General features: G+C 61.4%; 1 protein-coding gene across 2 annotated transcripts in view; it reads right to left on the bottom strand.

The window, feature by feature from the left end:
- Positions 1 to 21,292, bottom strand: part of COL5A1 (collagen type V alpha 1 chain) — a 148,944-nt gene that overhangs the window by 44,322 nt on the left and 83,330 nt on the right. For both annotated transcript variants that reach the window (XM_070799667.1, XM_070799666.1), the window contains exons 20-34: positions 21,226 to 21,270; positions 20,384 to 20,437; positions 19,816 to 19,860; positions 19,335 to 19,388; positions 19,074 to 19,118; positions 18,114 to 18,167; positions 13,334 to 13,378; positions 12,961 to 13,014; positions 9,718 to 9,762; positions 9,078 to 9,131; positions 6,948 to 7,055; positions 6,305 to 6,358; positions 4,035 to 4,088; positions 674 to 718; positions 494 to 547 (exon numbers count right to left, since the gene is read on the bottom strand). In XM_070799667.1, coding sequence (XP_070655768.1) covers positions 494 to 547; positions 674 to 718; positions 4,035 to 4,088; positions 6,305 to 6,358; positions 6,948 to 7,055; positions 9,078 to 9,131; positions 9,718 to 9,762; positions 12,961 to 13,014; positions 13,334 to 13,378; positions 18,114 to 18,167; positions 19,074 to 19,118; positions 19,335 to 19,388; positions 19,816 to 19,860; positions 20,384 to 20,437; positions 21,226 to 21,270 — 810 coding nt within the window. The remainder of the gene's footprint in view (positions 1 to 493; positions 548 to 673; positions 719 to 4,034; positions 4,089 to 6,304; positions 6,359 to 6,947; positions 7,056 to 9,077; positions 9,132 to 9,717; positions 9,763 to 12,960; positions 13,015 to 13,333; positions 13,379 to 18,113; positions 18,168 to 19,073; positions 19,119 to 19,334; positions 19,389 to 19,815; positions 19,861 to 20,383; positions 20,438 to 21,225; positions 21,271 to 21,292) is intronic.

Here is a 21,292-nt window from a genome sequence, read left to right as displayed (position 1 = left end):
CTCGCCGCCTCCGCCAGCCGCGGGCCCATCTCCTTAGCAGCAAAGTGCGCTGGAATCACGACCCCCACAGGGCAAAACAGGACGGGCCTGCTGCCTGGCCAAGGTCTGCTTCCACGTCGACTGGAGTAGCTGGTGTCAAGGCCCCAGGGTGGGAGAAGAGGCCTTCGAGGTGGGTCTGGACTCTCGCAGGGGTGGAAAGAACTTTCTTTAGAATCCCGGCAAGATGTCCCTTCCAAAGCCCTCTCGAAGAAAAGAAACGAGGCCTCCCCATCAGAGCGGGGGGACATTGGTCCAAAGCCTGGCTGGGCCTGACTTCCACGCTGCGGTGGCCCCGGGTAGCCTCTGTGGTTCGACCTCACCTAACTCAACCAGCTCCTTCTTAAATACCCCCAGGAAATCTTCTTTCATTCTTTCATATTTTGCAGCGGAAAAGGCCGTGGGGCCCCCTCCGTGGGGGGTCAGGCCGGGGCCACAAGGGAGACCACATACGCACCTTGGGGCCAGGCTTGCCGGTGATGCCCCGTGGGCCTCTTTCACCTCGTGGGCCCTGGACAAACGGAAGAGAGGACAGGTGGACCCCAGCCCTGCGCGCGCGACGCCTTCATCCCCCTCCCGCCAGGCAGGCGCCCCACCACCACGCCCAGTCTGGAGGCCGCCCTCCGCCCAGGGTTACCGTCGGGCCTCGCTGCCCCCGTGGTCCCGGCTTCCCAGGGGTGCCCTGCAATCAGAGAAGGGTGTCGGTCAGTCACGCAGCACGCCTGCCACTGAGTGGGTGATGCAGAGACCACTGGAAGTCAAGCTAGAAAAGCCCGCCCCCTTGTCTTGGCTTGAAAGGAAGCCCTCTCAGGGTGGCAGGACGCACCCCTCGGGCAATGCGCCCAGCCTCACGTGTCTGCAGAGGGCCTTCTGAACCCCAGCTCCCTCTGCTGCCCGAGGGATGCTCACCTCACTTCTCTGGGGTCCTCCCCTCAGAACATCCACTCCCTGCCCCTTCCCTCCCCCGCCCAACCTTCCCTCTTCATCTCTGGCAGCAGTGGAGGTGGGGAGGAATCATTATTACGAGAGGAGAAAGCCAACCCCTCTCATACATAATTTACTTCCGCTACAGTTAAGGATATTAGCCATTAAATTTTCAACAGGCTCTGCAGACAAACAAACCTGCAATTTAATATATAAATCATATATCCCAGCGTCATTTGCTTCTCTTCTAATAGAATTTAGACTCCTTCTCTCTGTTGTTTTGCATTTTCCAAACCACGGAAAACAAACGCACCGCAATCTTTTTTTCCCAAAGCAAAGACGTAATAGCTGTAAGTGCAGTTTACCGACAGCGCGTGCGAGTAACGGATTGATCAAGGCCCATCTCCACTGCCTCTCCATTCATCTTCCGGAATTATTGTTTTTTCCCTGGTTTCTAACGACGAAGCCCCAGATGGATCTGCATTGCTAAGGACCACCTAAAACATTTCCTCTCACCATCTTTCACTCATTTGCTGCCAGAATCAAAACTGCTTTCCAGAGCCTCCCGTTTTGAAAGGAATTTAATAAAACCGTTTATGATGATGAGGTAATTATGGAGCTTTTAAACAATGCACGCTGGTCTCCCTGCTTCCATTAGGCGGCGGCATCTCTTGGCTTCAAATAAATATTTGCTGACGAGAATTAATGAAACATCTGCTTTCTTCAACTGATGGGCTCCCGCCAGTGAGACACCGTGGCCCACCCCCGGGTGACTTCCTGGCATCGGTGCGTAAGTCCAGCTGGCACGTCAGCTCATGCCAAGCCTCCATCCAACAGCAAGACCTTCATCACGATTCCGATCCTGCAGCCTGACCAGCTCTCGGTTCCAACCTAAACAAACTGCCCCAGCCTCAGCCTCGGATTCCGTCGGCCTCCCAGGCGGCACCAGCCTTCCCAGGTTTGCTGTTAAACGGAGCCAGAGTCTGCACCCTGGTGACGGAGGCCGCTGGACAGAAGACGCCCCACTTGTGGCCTCCTCAGCAAATCTCCCGTGAGCACCTGTCCACCTGCCCTTGCAGGGGAGGCAGGGGTCCTCCCAGAACTGGCCTCGCTAGAGTCGAGATGCCCTAAGCTGGCGATGGAAGCTTTGGGCTGCAGGAGGTATTGCTAAGGGGCTGGCTCTTCCCAAGCCGGTCTGGCGGGGACCCTGCCTTGGCCCGGGATGCAGGCCAGTGATAGGGACAAGCCATCAATGGTCACGTGACAGCCAGCTGTACGTGGACCCCCCGGCCAGCAGTCTGCCGGCCCAGCCAGCCCCTCCAGAGAGGCTGGGACGAGGTGGACGGAAGAAGACCTGCCGGCTCTCAGGCAGCCCAGATGCAGGGGCACACGCGTGTCAGCACACACGCCACCTGTCACGTCCAGTATCCCAGCCCTCAGACGCATCGGCAAAGTCCCGAAGTAGACGGTTTCCCTGAGGTGTCCAGGCTTCAGGCCCCGTGAACCAAGCTGGACTCTCAGACCAGGAGTGAGTCCCCGGTCCCAGGACCTCTGCTTTTCAACCACCCATTCGCAGTGACGACCTCGGTGGCCACGTGCCAATGCCCTGGAACAATGGCGTGTGGGGGCCGGGGGAGTCCAGGCACCTGCCCGGCCTTCTCAGCTTGGGGGTGGAATGGCTGAGAGGCAGGAGAGGGGAGCGGGGCTTGGAGTGGAGTGCCAGTCCCGGGGCCACAGCCAGGCCTCCGAGGCGTCCCCAGCCCGGCTCCTCCATGCAAAGCAGTGGTGGTCACATCACCAGCCCCTGTCAGCCGTCATGACCCCTCCTGGGCATTCTCTTGGCAACGTGGTGTGGAAGGCCCTGTTCTCCAGCACCGGGGCTGCCTGCTCTGTGGCTCCGAGGTTCCTCTGCTTTTACAGACCCTGGACTACTACTTTCCACGAGTGACCACCTTTCCCCAAGACGCTAGTCAGACTGTCCCCACCAGGAAGAACGAGACAGATAGGTAGGCAGGTGGCTGATAGACACACGGACAGATGTAAGTACAGATACAGACACGGACACAACACGGACACGGCATAGATAGGAACACTCAGGTGCGTAACTTAGGACACAATACAGACGGGACACAAACATGCAGACACAGACAGGCGTGTAGACACGTCTAGACACCAATACACACAGACAGAGTGTGGTCGCCCTGTGTCACGCTTGCACTCAGGAAGCCCCGTTTTCTCTTCCTGAATCTGGCAAACACGTCCATTTACGTGGATTGTGGATGGCTTTAGGTCTTCCCCCGTGCTTTCTAGAGATCGCACTGTCTCAGCTCAAAGACAGTAACGGTAGCTGGAGTGAGCACTTAACAGGGGCAGCTCGTCCGTCTGGGCAGGGAGGACCCGCCCAGGCCTGCTCTGCACACCCCACACGCCTGTGGTCAAGGCCGCTGGGAGTCTAAAGGCCCAAGCGGTCGTTCTGATCCCGTTCACCAGGAGCAGTGCTCAGGCTGCCTTGTGTGGCGCCACGAAGGGCAGTTCCCGCCGGAGGCCTGGGGTGGGGAGGCTGGGGGACGGCCCCGCAGTCTGGGCCCTCGGATCACCTTCACACGCGATGACAACGGAGGGAAGCCAGGCCCACTGCCCCCCGGAGGGTGTCCAGTGACACGGCAGCCCAGGCAGAGGAGGGGTGCACCTGGACCCCGGATGAGGGGCTCACTGAGACGTCAGCACAGAGCGAGGGCCTCTCCCGCCTTTTTTTAAAATGAATCACTTGGGCTGCAAGAGAAGAGTCTGGGTTTCGCCAGTGACCTGAGAGCTGCTGCAATCGTGGTGAGCGTGAGAAAGCGCCGTGTCCTCCACACGCCTCCCTCTCTGGCCGGCTGCCTGATCTACCGCACTCCCGCCCAGCCCAGCACTCCGAGAGCCGCCAGTACGTCGCGTAAAGACTGGGGTCAGCTGTTCTGGAAAGCAGTTCTGGCAGCAAAGTGGGTGAGAAATAAACATGGTGTGCGGAGAACAGACTCGCTAACACCGAGGCAGCAGACAAGCTGCCTGCGCAGAGGCCAGGCGGTCCTTACCCTGCCGCCCTTTTCTCCGTTGGCGCCGGGAAATCCAGGAAATCCGATAGAACCCTGCAAGAGAGTTCATGAGGGAAGAAGCGTCAGAGACTGACCAGGGACGAGCCGTGCACTGTGCCAGCTGGAGGACGAGCCTGCCGGAGTCCTCAGCCCCGGGTCAGACGCCCCACCACCACCCACCACTCGCCACCCAGCCACCCACCGTCCACCACGCGCCCATCCACCCCCCATCCATCCATCCTCCATTCACCCACTCACCACCTACCCACCCCTCATCCACCCACCGTCCATCCATCCACACACACCCCACCCCCATCCATCCATCCCCCCACCCCCCACACCCCATCCATCCCCCTTCCCGCCATCCACCCCCCATCCGTCCATCCATCCCCCCACCCCCCACACCCCATCCATCCACCTTCCCTCCATCCACCCCCCATCCATCCATCCATCCCCCCACCCCCCATCCATCCATCCACCATTCACCCATTCACCACCTACCCACCCCTCATCCACCCACCATCCGTCCGCCCATCTGTGCACCCAGCCACCTTCCATCCATCCTCCCATCTACCCATCCATCATCTATCATCCATCCACCCCCTCACCACCCCCCACCCACCTACTCAGTATTTCCTGAGCATCTCACAGACTCTGAATCTAAAATTCAGAACTGAATCCTAACCATGCTTCCCCTTCCTCCCTCTCTCCACACCCTCCTCTCACACACCCATGTCTGCAAAACACTGGTGTTTGGGAAGAAAAGAGCCTGTGCCACCGAGATGAGCCGGGGGTGGCGTGTGACTCTCACATTCATGGCATTTGCTTTTTGCGCCTTGTTGTCATGTTTTATCTTCTCACAACACCTCTAAATAAAGCACGGCAGCTTATAAAGTCAAAAATGAATGCAAATGTATGCCCCAGCCGTGGCATCGCGCGGCTCTTCCAGTTCTAGATCTTTACAAGGTGCACGTGGGCAGGTGAGCACGTAAGAGCTCCGACTGAATAAATATCCAAACACCCCCTATGTGAGCTCCTGGTGACACTGTCTAAATCGTTTGCTGAGTCCGTCTCTACTCTCCACCTGGCTTAAAAGCCTGACCTGAATGTGTGCTTAGCCCAGGACGAGTTTACTGATGCTACTCAGCTTGGCCAGCCCACCCGTGTGCCTGCCTGCTGATACAAAGAGGAGGAGGAGACTGGACCGAGATTTGCGGCGGGAAAACCAGGGGTGCTGACTTCACGGCTCTCGGCTCAGGAGCGGGGTCAGCACCCCAGGACCACCCAGGCTGCCCAAGCAGCTTCAGGGTTCTCCCTCTGCCTTTACGAAAAGCTGCCTGAACTTGATCTATAACCCCCCACCTCGTCTCTCCCAAACTCCTCCTCTCTTTCCCTTCTCCCCCTCCCCAAATGGACACGCATTTCAGGAGAGAAAACGTGTCCATCAGGGTCTCTCCATACAAGTACTGCAGTCAGTGGGCACATCGCTAACGGACATGAAGCAAAACGATTTCATGGCAGATGAGTCCCCCCCGAGTGGCGGCTGTGGGCTCACCCGCCAAGAGGGGAAGCTCGCCCTTCCCCAGGGAGGACTGCTGTGGGCCCTGCCATCAGCCACGTGGGAACACCTAGGGCTGCAGCCCAGCCCGCGGGCCCTGCCTCTGCTAACTAGGAGGGCGTCCGGAGGCTTGAAGCCTGAGGAGGGCAGGATGCAGACACAAACCCGACAGATCCGTGAGTTCTCTTTTGCTGTTAATTACATCTCTAGTGCAGGCAGCTGGCAACTTTTTAAGGAAGAACCATGAATAATAAAAGGTGAGACAGAAAAAATGGTTTAAGTGATTTGCAAAGCCTCAAGGAGCTGTTTCACATAACATAGAGCATGATTTCCACTAAGACAGTCTTCGTCTTCCTTTTATGCTCAGTTACGAGCAAATAACCTCTGAATTTCCAGGGAGAATTAACTCTGCGGGAGGTACACAGCTCTGGGTATGGAGAAACCAGTACACAAAGTCCCTGAGAGGCCAGAGGGGCTGAGGACTCAGACGTGCAGCCCAGGATCTGCCTCTCTGAAAGGCTCACCTAATTCTCCCGGGCTCTCCTTCTGACTCAGCCAAGTCACTGCAGAAGGCTGTGAGTGGGGCAGACCCAGGACACGGCCACCGTGACCTTCTGCTTTGTCACAGCAGCTACGCAGGGCGGGGCAGGTGGGTGACAGCGTGCAGGCTGGGGAGACGCCACGGGTCAGACCTCACCAGGTTGTACGTTACCTTTGGCCCCTGTCTTCCTGGGTAGCCTGGCAGTCCTGGGACTCCAAGTTTGCCCTGCGGAGAGAAAGAGGTGGGTCACGAGCTGGCCGGCCCTGCTTGGAACAGAGAGGAAGCCGGCGTGTGTCGGCAGGGGAACTGGAGCAGGGTGCAGGCTTCACGGCCTCCAGAGAGAGCCTGTCTGTCCTCCTGGGATGGTGTCCTCCCCAGAATCCCTGCCTGGTTTGGAGCAAGGCCCCTCGAGCAGGAATGGACACCTCTGCTGAAGCCAATGGGTGGAGGCTGATGCCCCATGTATGAGAAAAGCGCTCTCTGTCTGTGGGGTTTTGCTCAATCCTTCTGTTGAAGCGTCCCAGCCTTGGAGCCGGACAGCAGAATGTTTGGGCTAATTGTGAGCCCGTTCCAGTGCAGGGGCTGGGGAAAGGGGTGGGGGAGCAAGATGAGGGGGGCGGCCCCCCGCAGGTGTAAGAGCAGCTGTCAGGAGCCCCCACTCCCAACCCTGAGCTTAGGGAACGCCCCCAGGAGCGGGTGCAGTGGCCCAGCAGGCCGGCCCGTGTCAGGATGCACACCAGCCTGGCCCGGGGCTCTGCCTGCCCGACCCGCCGCCTGGACGCCCCGGGCCATCGGGAGGGCCCGCGTCACGTACCTTCTCCCCAGGGGGTCCCAGAGGACCGGGGTCGCCGTTCGGACCGCCTCGCCCCTTGGGACCTTCAGGACCGTCCTCCCCTCTGGGACCAGGTGGGCCGATCTCCCCCTGCAGGTCAGAAGGAGGAGGTGAGGGCGTCGCCCACAGACTGCAGTCCGCGGGGGTCCCCCACTGTCTGGGAGCAAGGAGGGGTGGTAAGTGTCGCTGGCCCGGCTCAAGCAGACCAAGCCCCGTCCCGGCCCTGGGAGGCTTCAGCGCCCACTCTCTGGCCCACGGCCCCCTCTTTTCCCAGCGGCCTTCGGTCGAGCACCTCCTGGCTGAACTAGGAGCTCTGACCTGCTATTTCCCCACTGGGCAGGGGGCGGGCGGCGGGGGGCGCTGCCTTCTTCTCCCGAAGCCCCGGGAGGTCCCGGAAAGGCCCAGGAGCGCAGCCGACTGCAGCCTGACAGTCAGCGCCCACGGGAGACCCACAGGCTGTGTCCAGAGACTGAAGGGCGAAACGCCGCCTCACTGGCTCTGCCACGTACAGGCGGGGAGGCCTGAGCCACCAGGAAGGGGGCCTTGGGGGCCAAGCGAGGGCAGCAGCGGGGGCCCGGCCGCGGAGTGCCCGCCTGGCCTCGCCGTCTGCGTGGGCCCTCCTCTGATCCCCGATGTCCAGGAGCAGCTGCAGGACAGCTGTGAAACCCCCCTTAGAAACGTGCATCACAGGAATAAAGCCGGCTAAAGGCTGCCTCGTTTCTCGGCTCCAAGCTCTCTGCAGGACGAGGACGCTCTGTCCCTAAGCGCTTTGCTCACTCAACCCGAGAATCCTTCCCATGTTTACTGAGCCCTCAGGAAATTAGGAAATGCCAAGCGTCGGCAGAAATGCCTCTCCGGGAGAAATTACGATGGAAGAGGCCCCCTCCCGGCCCCCCGTCCATCCTCAGCCAGAGGCGAGCCCAGGGCACGGCGTGTGACTGGGGGATGGCTTGGGAAAACGTGTGCCTCACGTTGCTGGAAAGGAAGATAAAAGGGGCTTTCACCAGCCAGACAGGGAGAGGCCCTTCAGATGTGGGGAGCCATCACTGTAGAGAAAATTCTAGAAGGACTGTCTTTGGCAGCAGGGTCACTGGGACAGGACTGGGACACGAAGACCTCTCTTTTCTTCCCCTCCTTCTGACGGAGGCCCGGATCCCATCTGCCTGTCCAGCACGGGACAAAGCGCCAAGCCACAGGCCCTCTGGTTCTGGCGGGTTCTGGAACGGCACCTGCGGGCCCGCTCTGGGGGGGACAATCGGGCGGCCAGCCACATGGCAGCCTCATTCCTGCTGACAGCGTCCGTCCAGGGGCCGATGCAGCGGCTGCCTCTGCGGGCCCTCCTGGGGTGCAGGGCTCTGCTCCTTCTGGACTTACTGGGGGGTCTCCAGAGTGTCCCCACAGCCTCAGGCATCTGGCCCGCCAGCCCAACCCCCCCAGCATCACCTGGGTCACCCTCCCTTCCATGGAGACTCCACCACTGGTTTCTGCGGGCACCTGCAGTGTGACACACCCCAGCCTGCTCCCCTGGAGCCGAGGCAAAATATTCACTAAAAACCAGCCAGGCTGTTATAGCCTCAGACAGCCCGGCCCGAGGTCCAGAACACAGGGGCTATGGTTGGGAGTCTGGAGAGCAGCTCAAGAGGTGGTTGGGAGCCCAGACGCCCGAAGGGCTGGTCAGGGAGCCCAGGCCCCAGTCGGGGTGTGGCCCTGCTGGTGACCCCCCCAGCAGCCTCAGGCAGGACGCAACCCTCCCTGGTGAGCTGGGCCATTTCTGCGACCCCTTCTCTCTCCCGGACACCTGTTACAGTAACGATCCACAGGCACCGCTCTGCAAATCGCCCGGTCACGTCCGACTCTTTCTGACCCTGTGGACTGCAGCACTGGCCAGGGTACTGGCCAGCAAGAAAAAGCCCCCACTGACTCCCTGATGGATACATGGTGGAGGGGCCAGGTGACCCCACAGGCAGGGTTGGGACCAGGTGTCAGCTGCCGCAGCTCCAGGCTGGGAGCTTGGGAGGAGCTGGCCGCTGCTGGTGGCCAGGAGCCTCCACGGAGGCCTCAGCTCCGTCCTGAGAGGCTGCCCTGGGGCCCCTCCCTGCCCCCGACACTCACCCGATCGCCCTTGATGCCCATGTCTCCTTTGAAGCCTGGGAAGCCATCTTCACCCTGAAGGGGGACCAGAGAGAGCCTCAGTGTAGGGGAGAGAACCCTGCCTGGCTCCCCCCACCCCAGAGCCTCTGGGCCCCACCCCACGGCCAACACGCTGGGTGAGGACTCTGAGTGCCCGGCCCCGGCCCTCGGGAGCTGTGTCCCTGTTAACCCTTTGCCTTCTGTGGCTCTGGCCGGCTTGCAGCAGGAAGGCTGCAGCCCTGGGGGCCCGGCTTCACTGGGTCCCCCGGCCCAGCTCTGCTGGCACCAAGTCTCTGCCTCATGTGTGCATGACCACGGGCCTGGTAGCAGGTGACAGGTGGATTTGAGGACAGGGAGACCGACAGAAGACCCCCAAGATGGGTGGTGCCGCTACTGATGGCCTCGCAGGACGGCCAGGAGGCGCTCTCGGCCAGGCCGGGCTACGGAGGGGCTGGCGGTCAGGGGCGCTCGGTCACCGGGCCCCAAGGTTCACGGGGATCTGCACGCACCGGTGCTGTCAGTGAACTGGGGGCTCCCACGTCAGTGGCCTGTGGTCACTCCGGTCCCCAGGGCGGCCCTCCTGGCTCCTGGCCAGGCCCCGCGGGGAGGCAGGGACACTCACCTTCTCACCCTTGGTGCCCTTCAGACCTCGGATGCCATCTGCCCCCTGTGCGGACAGAGAGGGTGAGCAGTCATGGTCCAGGCTGAGAGCGCGCCTGGCCCCCAGCACTCGGGAGGCTGAGCGCCCCCGCAGGCAGCCCTCAGCATCCCGGTCTCAGGGCAGAGAGCAGCCCAGGCAGGTGCCCCTCCACCCACAGCCTGCTCTTTTCTGGAGGCAGATGGGCTCAGGTTCCACTCTGTAGCCTGTGACGAGGCCCCAGACCTCTGTCCACTTGGAAATTCGGGGTGATGACAGCCCTCACCCCGTCCCTGCTGGGAAGCCCCAGGGTCTGTGCCTGGCACACAGCAGATTCTCAATAAACAGAGCTGTGTTCCATCTGATGGTCTTCATTCTCTATTACTATTAATACGTGGTCATTATCATAACAGCATCTAATAGCATTAATTACCACCTGGTAACACCAGCCACCCCGTCACTCTCAGTGTATCGGCTGAGCGAGAACCGTCAGGCAGGACCACTCCGAGCCTGCCGGACCAGCTGAAACGGCTCCATCCCGGGGACAGACTTGGCAGCCATGGCCCACCGGCCGGCGGGGTGCGGAGCCCGCCCCGCTGACTGCCCAGGCAGCCTCAGGCCTCCGCCTGCGGGGCCCCAGAGAGGCCGGCCTCCCGCTGGGACCCAGCTGAGCCTGCGGCCAGACCCTTGTGCTGCCGGCTGCCCTCTTGTGGCAAGAACTCCGCTCAGAACCGGCAGCTCTGAGCCTGCGCGCGGAGGCCCTGGCAGGCTGAGAAGAGCTGCGGCGGCCCTGAGGGCCGGCTCAGACAGACGCAGAGAGTGCAGAGCGGGCTCAGCTTGCGCCCTGGGGGCCGTCCCGGGCTGCTTTCTGCTCCCGGACAGAGGGGAGGCCAGGGACCCTGAAACCCCGATTTCGGGGGGTGGGGTCTGGCGCCTGCTCTCTGGCTTGCCCAGCAGGCCAGGTGGGCTTCCCTCCCCACGCCCGTCCAGAAAGAAGATGGGGAGACAGAATCGGGGGGATCCCTGCCAGACCTGAAGTTCTGTGGCCTCATGACCCGTCCGAGGCCAGGGAACGGGGCCAGGGAGACAGAAGACCAGGGCCTCCCGGCCTGAGCGCTGGCGCCTTGGGGTCTGGATGGTTCTTTGTTGCAAGGCTGCCCGGGCACGTAGGGGGTGGAGCAGGCTTGCAGACCGCTGCCCCTCAGTAGCCCCTGAAGTAGCCCCTCCAAACCATGGCACTCAGAAGCGTCTCCAGGTGTCCCCGGGGGGAGAGTCCACCCCGGGTGAGAGCCCTGGACCAGAACACCCACCACGGCCCTGGTGGCTCAGGGTTTGGGGAGGGAGAGCCAAGGCCACAGAACAGTGGCGGGGCAAGGCCCTCTGGGTCTCCGTCCGTGAGGGCACAGAGGTGGACGGGGCTTCCCAGGCCTGGAGTGTTCGCATGGGGGGCTTCCGCCAGCCCCCCAGCCCCGCGGGGGCTCAGCGAAGGGCCGTGTGACCTCACAGTGCTCAATGGACCCCTGAGAAAGGGCTAAGTCGGGGGGCGACCAGGAGAGGCGTAAAGGTCAGTGAGGTCAAAGAGCTCAGGGGGCCCCTTTCTAGGGAGGAAGGCAGGACTCGGGGAGGAAAGCGGAGGGCCTTGGTCTCCCACGGCGACGGTGACACTTGGGCCGGCCTGCACCTCCGGTCACCGCCCTCCGGGCCTCGTCACACCAGGGGCTCCGCGGGTGTTCAAGCACACGGGCATGAGAACCCACTAATCCGCGAACACAGCGTCCGGCCCTGCTCTCCCTCCCACCCTCCGCTCGCCCGTCTAGCGGGATGGCTCGTGTCTCGGATGAATTCTAATCAGGCCGACGAGATAAGCGCGTTCTCCATGAGCATCTCGGAGTAGACACCTTTCCGGCTCACAGCAGCAGCGCCCGCGGGTGGCTGTGGATCGTGGCTGGCACGGGCTCTTTGTGCAACCGGAATTGGTAAGATAAACATGCTCCGAGCTCACACAATCAGCGCGGCTGCTAGATTGCTGCCCTTGTAAACTCATCAGGCAGCGCGCGGGCCGAGGGCCTGCTTCAGAGAGAGAGGCTGCCGTCCAAGGTTCCCGACCCGAGGCGTCTCTCTGCCCCTGACCTTGGAACACCTTGACTCCGGGAAATGGAAGCTGGGCCCCCTTGGGGTCAGGATAAGCGAGTCTAGGATGAGTCCTGAGTCCCACGTGGATTTGAGGGGAGTTGTGGGGAGGTCCCTAAAACATGAAATCTTGGGTTCTCCTTCCTCCACCCCGCAGGGCAGGCGTGCACTCTGACGTGCAAAACGTTTGAAAGCATAAAGGAGTGTGAACGACACGGGTGGGGACTCCAGAGCTTACGGGCGTGTTCGCGCAAGCCCTCCAAGATAAACAAGATGTTTTATACACGTACATACACAGGATCCTTCACCTCAAATGGCAGTTGTTCTGAAGGAAAGAGCCACCCTTAGCTCTCCTGCGAAGCCTGAGACTGAAGACAGGGCAGCAGCCCCGCCCGAGAAGGAAGGGCTCTCGGTGCTCGCACGCCGGGCGCGCCTGTCTGCCGGGTGCGTGTTCAGAAAGCAGCATCACCGAAGACTAGGCTGCACGGCGCAAAGCAAACGCTCGGCTCGGGGCAAACTGACAGCCTGAGTCTGGGACACGGGGGCTCTGCACTCGTTTAAAGAGGTTCCGGGAGCCTTTCGATGGGTAAGAATAGATGGAGTCTCCCGCCCCCCCCCCCCCAACAGCAAGGTCTGCCCAGATGTTACTGATGGGGACAGACTCTGTCTCAACGTGCAAACAGCCCAGAAGAAAACGTCCCAAATTCCCAGGCGAGGGCCCCCAGCTCGGTGCCTGGGCTCAGGACAGCTGCCCTGAGGGGCTCCAAGACCAGCAGGCCACTCAACAGGGACCGTAAGAGAGCAAGGGCGAAGGGTGCCCCACGTCCTGGAGGCCACCGGCGAGCTGCCTGCGCTGCCCCAGACGCTGGGGGGCGTGCCCTGCTCCATGGGAGCCCCTCCCGGCCCCCGGGGCCCCTCCATCACCCGCTTGGGCTCACATGCTGGGAGCGGATCACCCAGACCAGGGCTGCCCCCGCGTGGGCGGGAGGGAGGTTAAAGCGCAGGATCCCTAACACAGGTCCATCCCTAACACAGGTCCAGCCATGCCCCGCAGTCCTGATCCCGACCTCCAGGAAAACCCCAGGCTGAGACGCTCACCTTGACTCCGCGAGGACCTGGGTAGCCGATTGGACCCTGGGGGCCGGGAGGACCCTGAAACCAGACGGGAAAGTGTGTTAGCCCCATCTTGGGTGGATGACATGGGTTCACTCCGAGCTACCCTGGGTCCTTCCAGCACAAGCCGGAGAGCGGGCCTGCCCCCAGCACACTGCCCTCTCGCTGTGAGCAGAGCGGATGGGTGTCTCAGGCCAGGCCCGAAGGAGGAGACATGCGGGCGCCGCCCAGCTGCACGGGGAAGGGGGGCCTACAGGGGGTCTTCTCAGGATGGATGCGAGCAGGGCAGGAGTCCCAGATCAGAGAGGGGCCCAGTCCCACCCACCCTGGAGGGGCCAGGGGTGCAGCCGGTACCCACCTGCCCTCCCTTCTCTCCTGGAGGGCCTTCTTTGCCAGGGTGCCCCTGTCGGAAAAAGAAGGCTGGTGTTAGTCAGTGGCCGCTGGGAACGCAGGCTTCTCCCACAGCGGTCTCCAGTGTGAGGGTCAGAACCTGGGTCCCTCCTGTTCTTCCCCGCAGCGCCTTGGTCCCCCCGCCCTTTGGCCCTGACCCTCGGTGGCTTCGTCTGTTAACATGGGAATGGTGCCGGGGTGCGGCAACGGCAGGGGACGAGCTTCCAAACCCACAGACGGGCCCCAGCCCAACGGTGCGCCGGGGCCCCAACGCAGCCCGCGCCCTGCCTGCGGTGGGCAGGGTCAGTGACAGCAAGGCCATGTGTTCAAGGTCAACCAGCAAAACCACACTAGTGGCCAAGCAAGGACAGAGAAGGGGGACCAGACCTCCCAGGTTCCCAGGCACCCCAGGCCTTCAGTCGTCACCCCAGGCGACACAGATGGGGAGGGAAGCTGGGGGCAAGGGGAGAATCCACCCAGAGATGCAGAGCGGGGGCCCCAGGAACCGCTCAGGGCCCTCTCTACCCGGGTGCCATCAAGCCATTCTCAGGAACTTCACCTTCTCTGACTTTCAGACCCAAGCTGGTCACTAAGTTCAGTGCCTCTGAGCTCAGGAGCCAAACACGGACGATAAAAACAGAACCTGAGTGTTCACTGTCAAGAAACGGGGTCCTGCCCCCAAGGGCGCCAGTAAAGAGAAGCCACGGTGTGGGGTGAGGATGCTGGCAGGCCAGGGCAGCCTGACTCTAATCCTGGGAACCCCCGGGCTGCTGTGTGACCTTAGGTGAGTCGCTTGCCCACTCTGGGCGTCCTCTCTCGAGGGTGTATAACGAGAGAGGGGGTTGACTGCTCTCAGCTCGATCCTTCCAAAGTTCTGAGCTCTACCTGTGGGACAGCAGCGTTGCAGGGACGCGGACCTCACCCACTTGAACACATGATTTGTGTGTGTTCTTTTTAATTTGCGATCATTGTGAACCGGATTTGATGCCACTGCGGACAGCCTGAGGCGGTGGCCACGCGAGGGGGAGAATGCGGAAGTTCCTTTGCTGGAGGGGGTGTGGTGCCTGGGAGCCTGTGAGGACAATCAGGCGCTGGCCGGACCACGCCTGCGCCCGGGCCTGGAGGGGACACGCGGCCCGCCCTCCACCTTCCTGAGACGAGGCTCACCGCCTGCGCCCGGGCCTGGAGGGGACACGCGGCCACCCTCCACCTTCCTGAGACGAGGCTCACCGCCTGCGCCCGGGCCTGGAGGGGACACGTGGCCGCCCTCCACCTTCCTGAGACGAGGCTCACCGCCTGCGCCCGGGCCTGGAGGGGACACACGGCCGCCCTCCACCTTCCTGAGACGAGGCTCACCGCCTGCGCCCGGGCCGGCAGGGCTGCACCTAAGTGTGCCCGGGACACGTCCTGCCCCGGGGTCGCTGGGGAAAGGGGAGGCCTCCTCCCCTGCCACGTGGGCTCTTCCTGGGCCTCTTGTACCGTTTCCACCAAACCTGGAACTTCTCCGTGAAGGGACTGAGGTCACGGGCAGCTGTGGGTGGTGACGGCAGGCCCCGGACACAAACGAGCACGGGCCCCACATCTGGGGAGCGAGCCGACCCTCCACCTGGCGATGACCTTACTTACACGGTGGCCCTAAGGACAGACCTGAGGACTTGCCGAGTGCTCTGGGGGTTAAGAATCTGCCTTGCAATTCAGGGGACTCAGGTTCAACACCTGGTCAGGGAACTAAGATCCCACAGTCTTGGGGCAACAAAACCTGCGTGTCACAACTGACCTGATACAGTAAAAAAAAAAAAATTAAAAACAAGAGAATAGACCTGGTCACAGTGTTTTGGAACAGATAGTGTAGAAGGACGGATCATTGCCACGACCAACTGTGTTTTAGGGGGTACTGGGTTTTTTGGGGGTATACCAAACAGCTTTCAGGATCAGCTTTCAGGATCAGCTTTCAGGATCTTAGTTCCCCAACCAGAGATTGAACCCATGTTCCTGCCGTGGAAGCGCTAAGTCCTAAGCCCTGAACCGCCAGGGAAGTCCCCACCGTGATTACTGCTGTTGGAATGGAGGCCAGGCTTCTAAGCCGTGTTCCCAGGATGAGAGCGGCTTTGTGGGGGGAGCACAGCCCTCACGTATTTTGAGCGTTTGCAAAAGGAAATCCATCCGAGTCAGAGGGGCCAGCTTCCCGCTGTGAAGGGCTGGCCGTCTCCACTCTCTTTCCACTCGCTGATCTCTCCCCAGAATCCCGTAACCAGCAGGATTTTATAACAGAAAAGTAATAAAGCTTAAATTATGTATATTTGATATTTTCTGATTTAAAAAGTAATATATGTTCACTGTAGACAAATGCAAAAATAATAAAGCTTATTTGTATTTGATATTTTTCTGATTAAAAAAGTAATGTATGTTCATTGTAGATAATTAGGCAAGTGGAAGAGAAAATTAAACCCCTTCATAACCTCACCAGGCACGGTGACGGTGGCCAGGGGTGTGATGCAGTGCAGCTAATCTATTTGCTCTGTGCGTTCGCGTGCAAAATTGGCGTCAGAAGACGATTTTTAATTTAGTATTATATCGCGCATCTCCTCCTGTCACTGAATACTTGCTGGAATTTGACTGTTCCTGGCTCTGTAATGTTTCCATGAGCCCATGATTCATTATCCGAACCCTGTCACGTGTGCCTGGAATGACTTCTCGAAGAGTCCAGAGCAGCGTCTGCCCTGAAACCTCTTACACTTCTCAGTGGCTCTGAAATCTATCTTCCCTTTCTTCTTAACCCACACCAAGCCAACACCAAGGGGGAGAGGGACAAGTCTCCTCTTTACGGCTGGGACTACGCGACGCCTCTGTAAGGAGAGGCTTCAGACCCTTTGTCTCCTCCCCATTCACCTGTGACAAGGGCTGCGTGGCCCCCAGCCTGCAGCGCGGACGTTCCCCTCGAGGGCTCTCTGTCCCTCTCCCTGCGGCGCGGACGTTCCCCTGGAGGGCTCCGTGTCCCTCTCCCTGCAGCTCCGACGTTCCCCTGGAGGGCTCCGTGTCCCTCTCCTTGCAGCTCCGACGTTCCCCTCGAGGGCTCCATGTCCCTCTGTCTGCAGTGCCGACGTTCCCCTGGAGGGCTGCGTGTCCCTCTCCCTGCAGCTCCGACGTTCCCCTGGAGGGCTGCGTGTCCCTCTCCCTGCAGCTCCGATTCTCCCCTTTTGATCTTTCCCTTTTCGCGTCATCACTGTTGACCTGGCACAACCACCCCCCTCGCGTCCCTGGTACACTCATATTTTCAAGTGTGACCACTGACTGGGGGAAGAGAAATGAGGACCTGTGAGAGCTGGCCTCCTGACTCCCTGGGCGGGGTGCCCCTTAAAGGCCCCTCTTTCCCCACAGCATCCAACAGGAAACGAGTGACCCCTCAGGGACTCTAGTTGTTGGAGTTCCAACTCAGGAGGGGAACTCCAGGTAAGGTCAGGGGACTGGGGGCCATGCAGCCACCTCCTTCCCAACATGCCACGTGCTAAGTCACGTCTAACTCTTGTGACTCCACGGATGTAGCCACCAGGCTCCTCTGTCCACGGGATTCTCCAGGCAAGAAGCCTCGAGTGGGTGGCCGTGCCGTCCTCCAGGGGATCTTCCCAGCCCAGGGACTGAACCCGTGTCTCTTATGTCTGCGGCACTGGCAGGCGGGCACTGAGCTGCCCGGGGAGCCCTCTGACACAATGCGCCGTGGGAAACGCCCACAGACGCCCGCCGCTGCAGCAAAGGGAAGCAGCGGCCGGGAGGATGCAGGCCAGCCGTGCTCATCATGTCGCCATGTTGCTTCTCTTCCTAATTTTCCAGAAGCAGGTATTTCATCATCAGAAAACACAATTAGGTGTCGATGTATGTGAAAGCACATAAAAGCCATGTTGCAAAATTTTCATCTCTTTGTACCAAACTCACGTCAGAGACTGAGCCTCCTCACCCACCCGAAGCAGCTCAAAACAGGAATGAGACTGTGATCTGTTGGTTCAGATAAGCCTGTGATGGGTGACTCACTGGACCAAAGGATTTTCAGAGAGAAGACAGAAACAGGCCCTGCCCCACGCCAGCCAACCGCCAATCGACGGGTGGAGGGCTGAGCGTCTCAGCTCATTTCTAATGGCACTATTAACAGAGCAAAATAACTGTGTCTGAAACAATTAATTTCGCTAATCATTCTCTAAAACAGGCTCTCTACTTGGCATCAATTAGATACACTAAAAATAACCGAGAAGTAAAAAGCCCATTGGCAGCGCACGCGGAGGCTGGTGGGTGCGGACAGGCCCGGCGTTTGTCACTGTCCCGCCCCCTCCCTCGCAGCCTGGCCGCGGGCGGGTTTGTCCCTCACTCCCTGCTTCTAGGCGGCATCTGCTCAGCTCCACAGCTGCGTGTGCACACCCTGCTTCCCAGTGCGTGATCGCTAAAAATACACGCAGCGCGGGCGACGCACACGAGGCCCGGAGCCCAGCCGCCCTCGTTGCAGCTGAAAGTGCGGGGGGCGTGGGCAGCAGATGCTCCGACGCGTGCAGCTCCCAGCCCGTGATGGAAAGCACGGCCAAAACCCAGTAATTCCTGAGCCAGCAGCGGGGTCTTCATCGAAGGAGCTAGAAGAGGCAACGTGGGCCAGGCACGTAGCCAGCTCCAGAGCTGGGGAGGGGCCGTCTGCCTGGGTTCCCGACCCCCACCCCTGGGTGGGCACGGGCGGGGGATGTGAAGGTTGAGGGGGCCAGGGTACTCACCGGGGGTCCGTCAGCACCAGGCATTCCTGGGAGGCCGGGTTTGCCCAGGGGACCCTAGAACAAACCACAGACTTCATAAGCCGATGCCCCGGGGTGCCCTTGGCTGCCCACCCTCTCTACACACCCCCAAAGTCACTCTTCAACATATCTGCTCAAAAAGCATTTGCTTAAAAAGGCGGCTCAGAGCTGCCGCTCCTGCGGCCTTCGCCCAAAGACGGTGCACCCTCCGCTATGTCCAGGGCCTTCGGGTTTGGCTACTAGAACAAGACAACCACCCAGTGGAGACAGGAGTCGGGGCTGTGATGCCCTGAGAACTGCCCCCCGGAGGACGTCCTGGCTGGTGCCAGCCGGGTGTTGGGTTTACCGGGCACCTGGGGCTGAGCCACAGCCAGGCCAGGGCCCAGGCTGTCTCCCCAGCACGTGGCTCGGGGTGCCCAGGATGTGTTTAGAGTTGGCAAATTTAGCAAAAAGAAAACAAGGCCAACGACAACGAAACAAGTGCCTGCGTGCTGAGTCATGTCGGTCGTGTCCGACTCTGTGCGACCCCAGGGACTGCAGCCCGCCAGGCTCCTCTGTCCATGGGACTCTCAGGAAGAACACTGGAGTGGGTTGCCATGCCCTCCTCCAGGGATCCTCCTGACCCAGGGATTGAACCCAGGTCTCTTCTGCCTCCCGCATCGGCAGGCGGGTTCTCTACCACTAGCGCCACCTGGGAAGCCTAAGAAAATGAGATGCCCGGGTAAACAGATTTCAGAGAACAGAGTCTGAATTTTACTGGGCATCCTGTATCTGTTTTTCTTCCTGAGTCTGGCAACCTTATATCAATGCATAACTAAGGAAGGGAGGCAGGAGGGAGGGACAGGGCCACAGCAGAGCCGGCCGGGCGCTGGCAGGCACCGTGCCCCCGGGCTGGCAGGGGCCCTGCCGCAGGCTCACCCGCGCCCAGCACAGCCCACCTACCTTTTCTCCTGGAGGCCCGATAGCGCCCTGGGGGCCCGGAAGACCCTGGCAGGGAGAGAGTGAGCAGGAAAGGTCAGGGATTTCTCGAGCCAGAACCCCTCCCCGCCGTCCGCCCATCATTCCCCAGCCCCGTCCCAGGCCACCTCCAGGCCGCAGGCCCTGCTGGCCGACCGGCAGCGCGGGGCGGCCCTCAGGGGCCACTCAGGCCCTGGGTTCTGTCCCCCAGCTCCCACTGCCCACAACCCCGCCCTGCTCACTCACCTGGGCACCTGGGTTGCCCTGCTGCCCCGGGGGGCCAGGCTCTCCCTGGGGACCCTACAGGAAACACAAGCAGGCATGATGGGGGCTGCGGAGCTCTCGAGCCCAGGCGGGAAGCCAGGCCCGGGGACCCCAGCTGGTGCGGGTGAGGGCACGGCCACCCAGCAGGGACACGAGACGGGAGCCACCGGGAGAAAGGTTCTATTCAGGTCACCCACTTCTGTTACAGGAGACCCACACGACGCGTCTCGGTGGGCGTGGTCACGGCCCCTGCCCTCAACCAGCCCGGCCGGGGGATGAGGACGCCCTGCCCCTGTGTCCCCCGGGCTCGGAACGGGGCAGGGCCTCAGCCCGTCCTCTCCTGCGGGAGGCCCGCACCGCCCGTCCCAGCCCCCTCTGTCAGGGTGGCCTGAGTCCCCCTCCCACGCCCTGCGTGGCTGTGACCACCGTGAGGCCATGGTCGGGGCGGGACCCCTGGACTTACCACGTTGCCTTTTGGGCCTGGTTGACCATCCATTCCCGTCACACCCTGGGTGGCATTGAAACAGAAAAGAATCAACAAAGCTCAACGGGCAAAGCCCAGCGAGCACGGCTTGGTCCCTGCCCATGAGGTCAGAGGACGGCTCGTCCTTCGTGGGAGGGGAAAGGCTTGAGCCCAGATAAATGCTGAGATTGGCTGCAGGTTAATGGGGCTGCTGGGTTCATTGCGGGGGGCACCCTGCGTTCTTGGACAGCTGAGCGGGGGGCCCGGCCCTGGAAAGCCGCCCCCAGACAGAGCCCTGCCCCACCATGGGCTGCTCCTCCCTCGAGGACTGTTCGAGAGGGTCCCGGCCAGCACACGCAGGGAGGAGACGGGCGTCCTGGGGACTCGCCGTGTGTGGAGAAGGTGGAGTGAGCCCAGCCCGCCTCCACGCCTCCACCCGCAGGGCCATCCTCCCCACACCTCACACGGGTGCTGGGCTGGGTGCACAGCTGTCAGTGTGGGGGGCTGCCCGCAGGACTGCGCGGGCACAGCTGGGGGCAGGGACGGGGCAGACAGGCAGGGGACTTACGGGCGGTCCGGGGGGGCCTGGGGGCCCCTTCGGCCCCAGCAGACCTCGCGGCCCCTGCAGGAGAGAAGAGCAGAGACCGTCAGACTCGGCCCAGAATCCCGGCCCCCGCCCCGCCTCCCCTCTCAGCCCCCCAATTCCCGATGTCTCTGCTGCCCGGGGAGTGTGGCCGACACCCCTCCCCGCCCGCTTCCTCTGCTCACCCCACCCCAGCTCTCGGCCTCGGCCCTGGGGACCAGGGGCGAGGGGGGGCCAGGACTGGTCGGGGCTCAGTCCCCATCCCCGGCCGGGTGGGCACTGCCCCACGCCCACAGGGGGGTCACTGCCTGCCGTCGTGGCCGCTCCCCACCCCACACCAGCCGGCGCTTGATTTCAAGGGCCCTTCACTCTGACAGAACCTTCTCAGACGCCGCACAAGAGACAACTGTCCCCACGTCCGTTGCCACTTAAATGTGCTTCACGGTTTTAATACCCACTCACATAAATGTTTTCAGAAGTTAATAACCCAGAAGGCATCGCCTAGGCCCGGCTTAGAGGAGTGTGGTATGGATGAGCCTCCCTGGAGGCTAAGCAGACACCTGGGGGGTGATTCAGTCCCAGCGAGCGGGTGCACGCTGACCCCGGGGCCCTCCATCACGGACCCTGGACCCTGCAGTTCTCTCCCTGACCCAGGCTCAGACCGACTCCTCAGCGTCGCCCTGTTCACCTCCCCGTGGTCCCCCATTCCGTTCCCCAGAGTCCCCAGATTCGTCTGTCTCAAGGCTGAGCCCTGTCTAATCTGGGCCCTGAGTCGATCTGAGAACATCAACGAGAGACACAGAATCCCACCCGGTCCGTGCACTTACGGGCTCCCCAGGCAGCCCTCTGGGCCCGACTTCCCCATCGTCACCCTGTGTGGGGAAGAGAGGCAGA

This window comes from Bos indicus, chromosome 11 (assembly GCF_029378745.1).
Source record: "Bos indicus isolate NIAB-ARS_2022 breed Sahiwal x Tharparkar chromosome 11, NIAB-ARS_B.indTharparkar_mat_pri_1.0, whole genome shotgun sequence".
NCBI classification, from domain to species: Eukaryota; Metazoa; Chordata; class Mammalia; order Artiodactyla; family Bovidae; genus Bos; species Bos indicus.
Note: the sequence above shows the minus strand (reverse complement) of the source record. Positions and strands in the feature narration are given on the sequence as shown.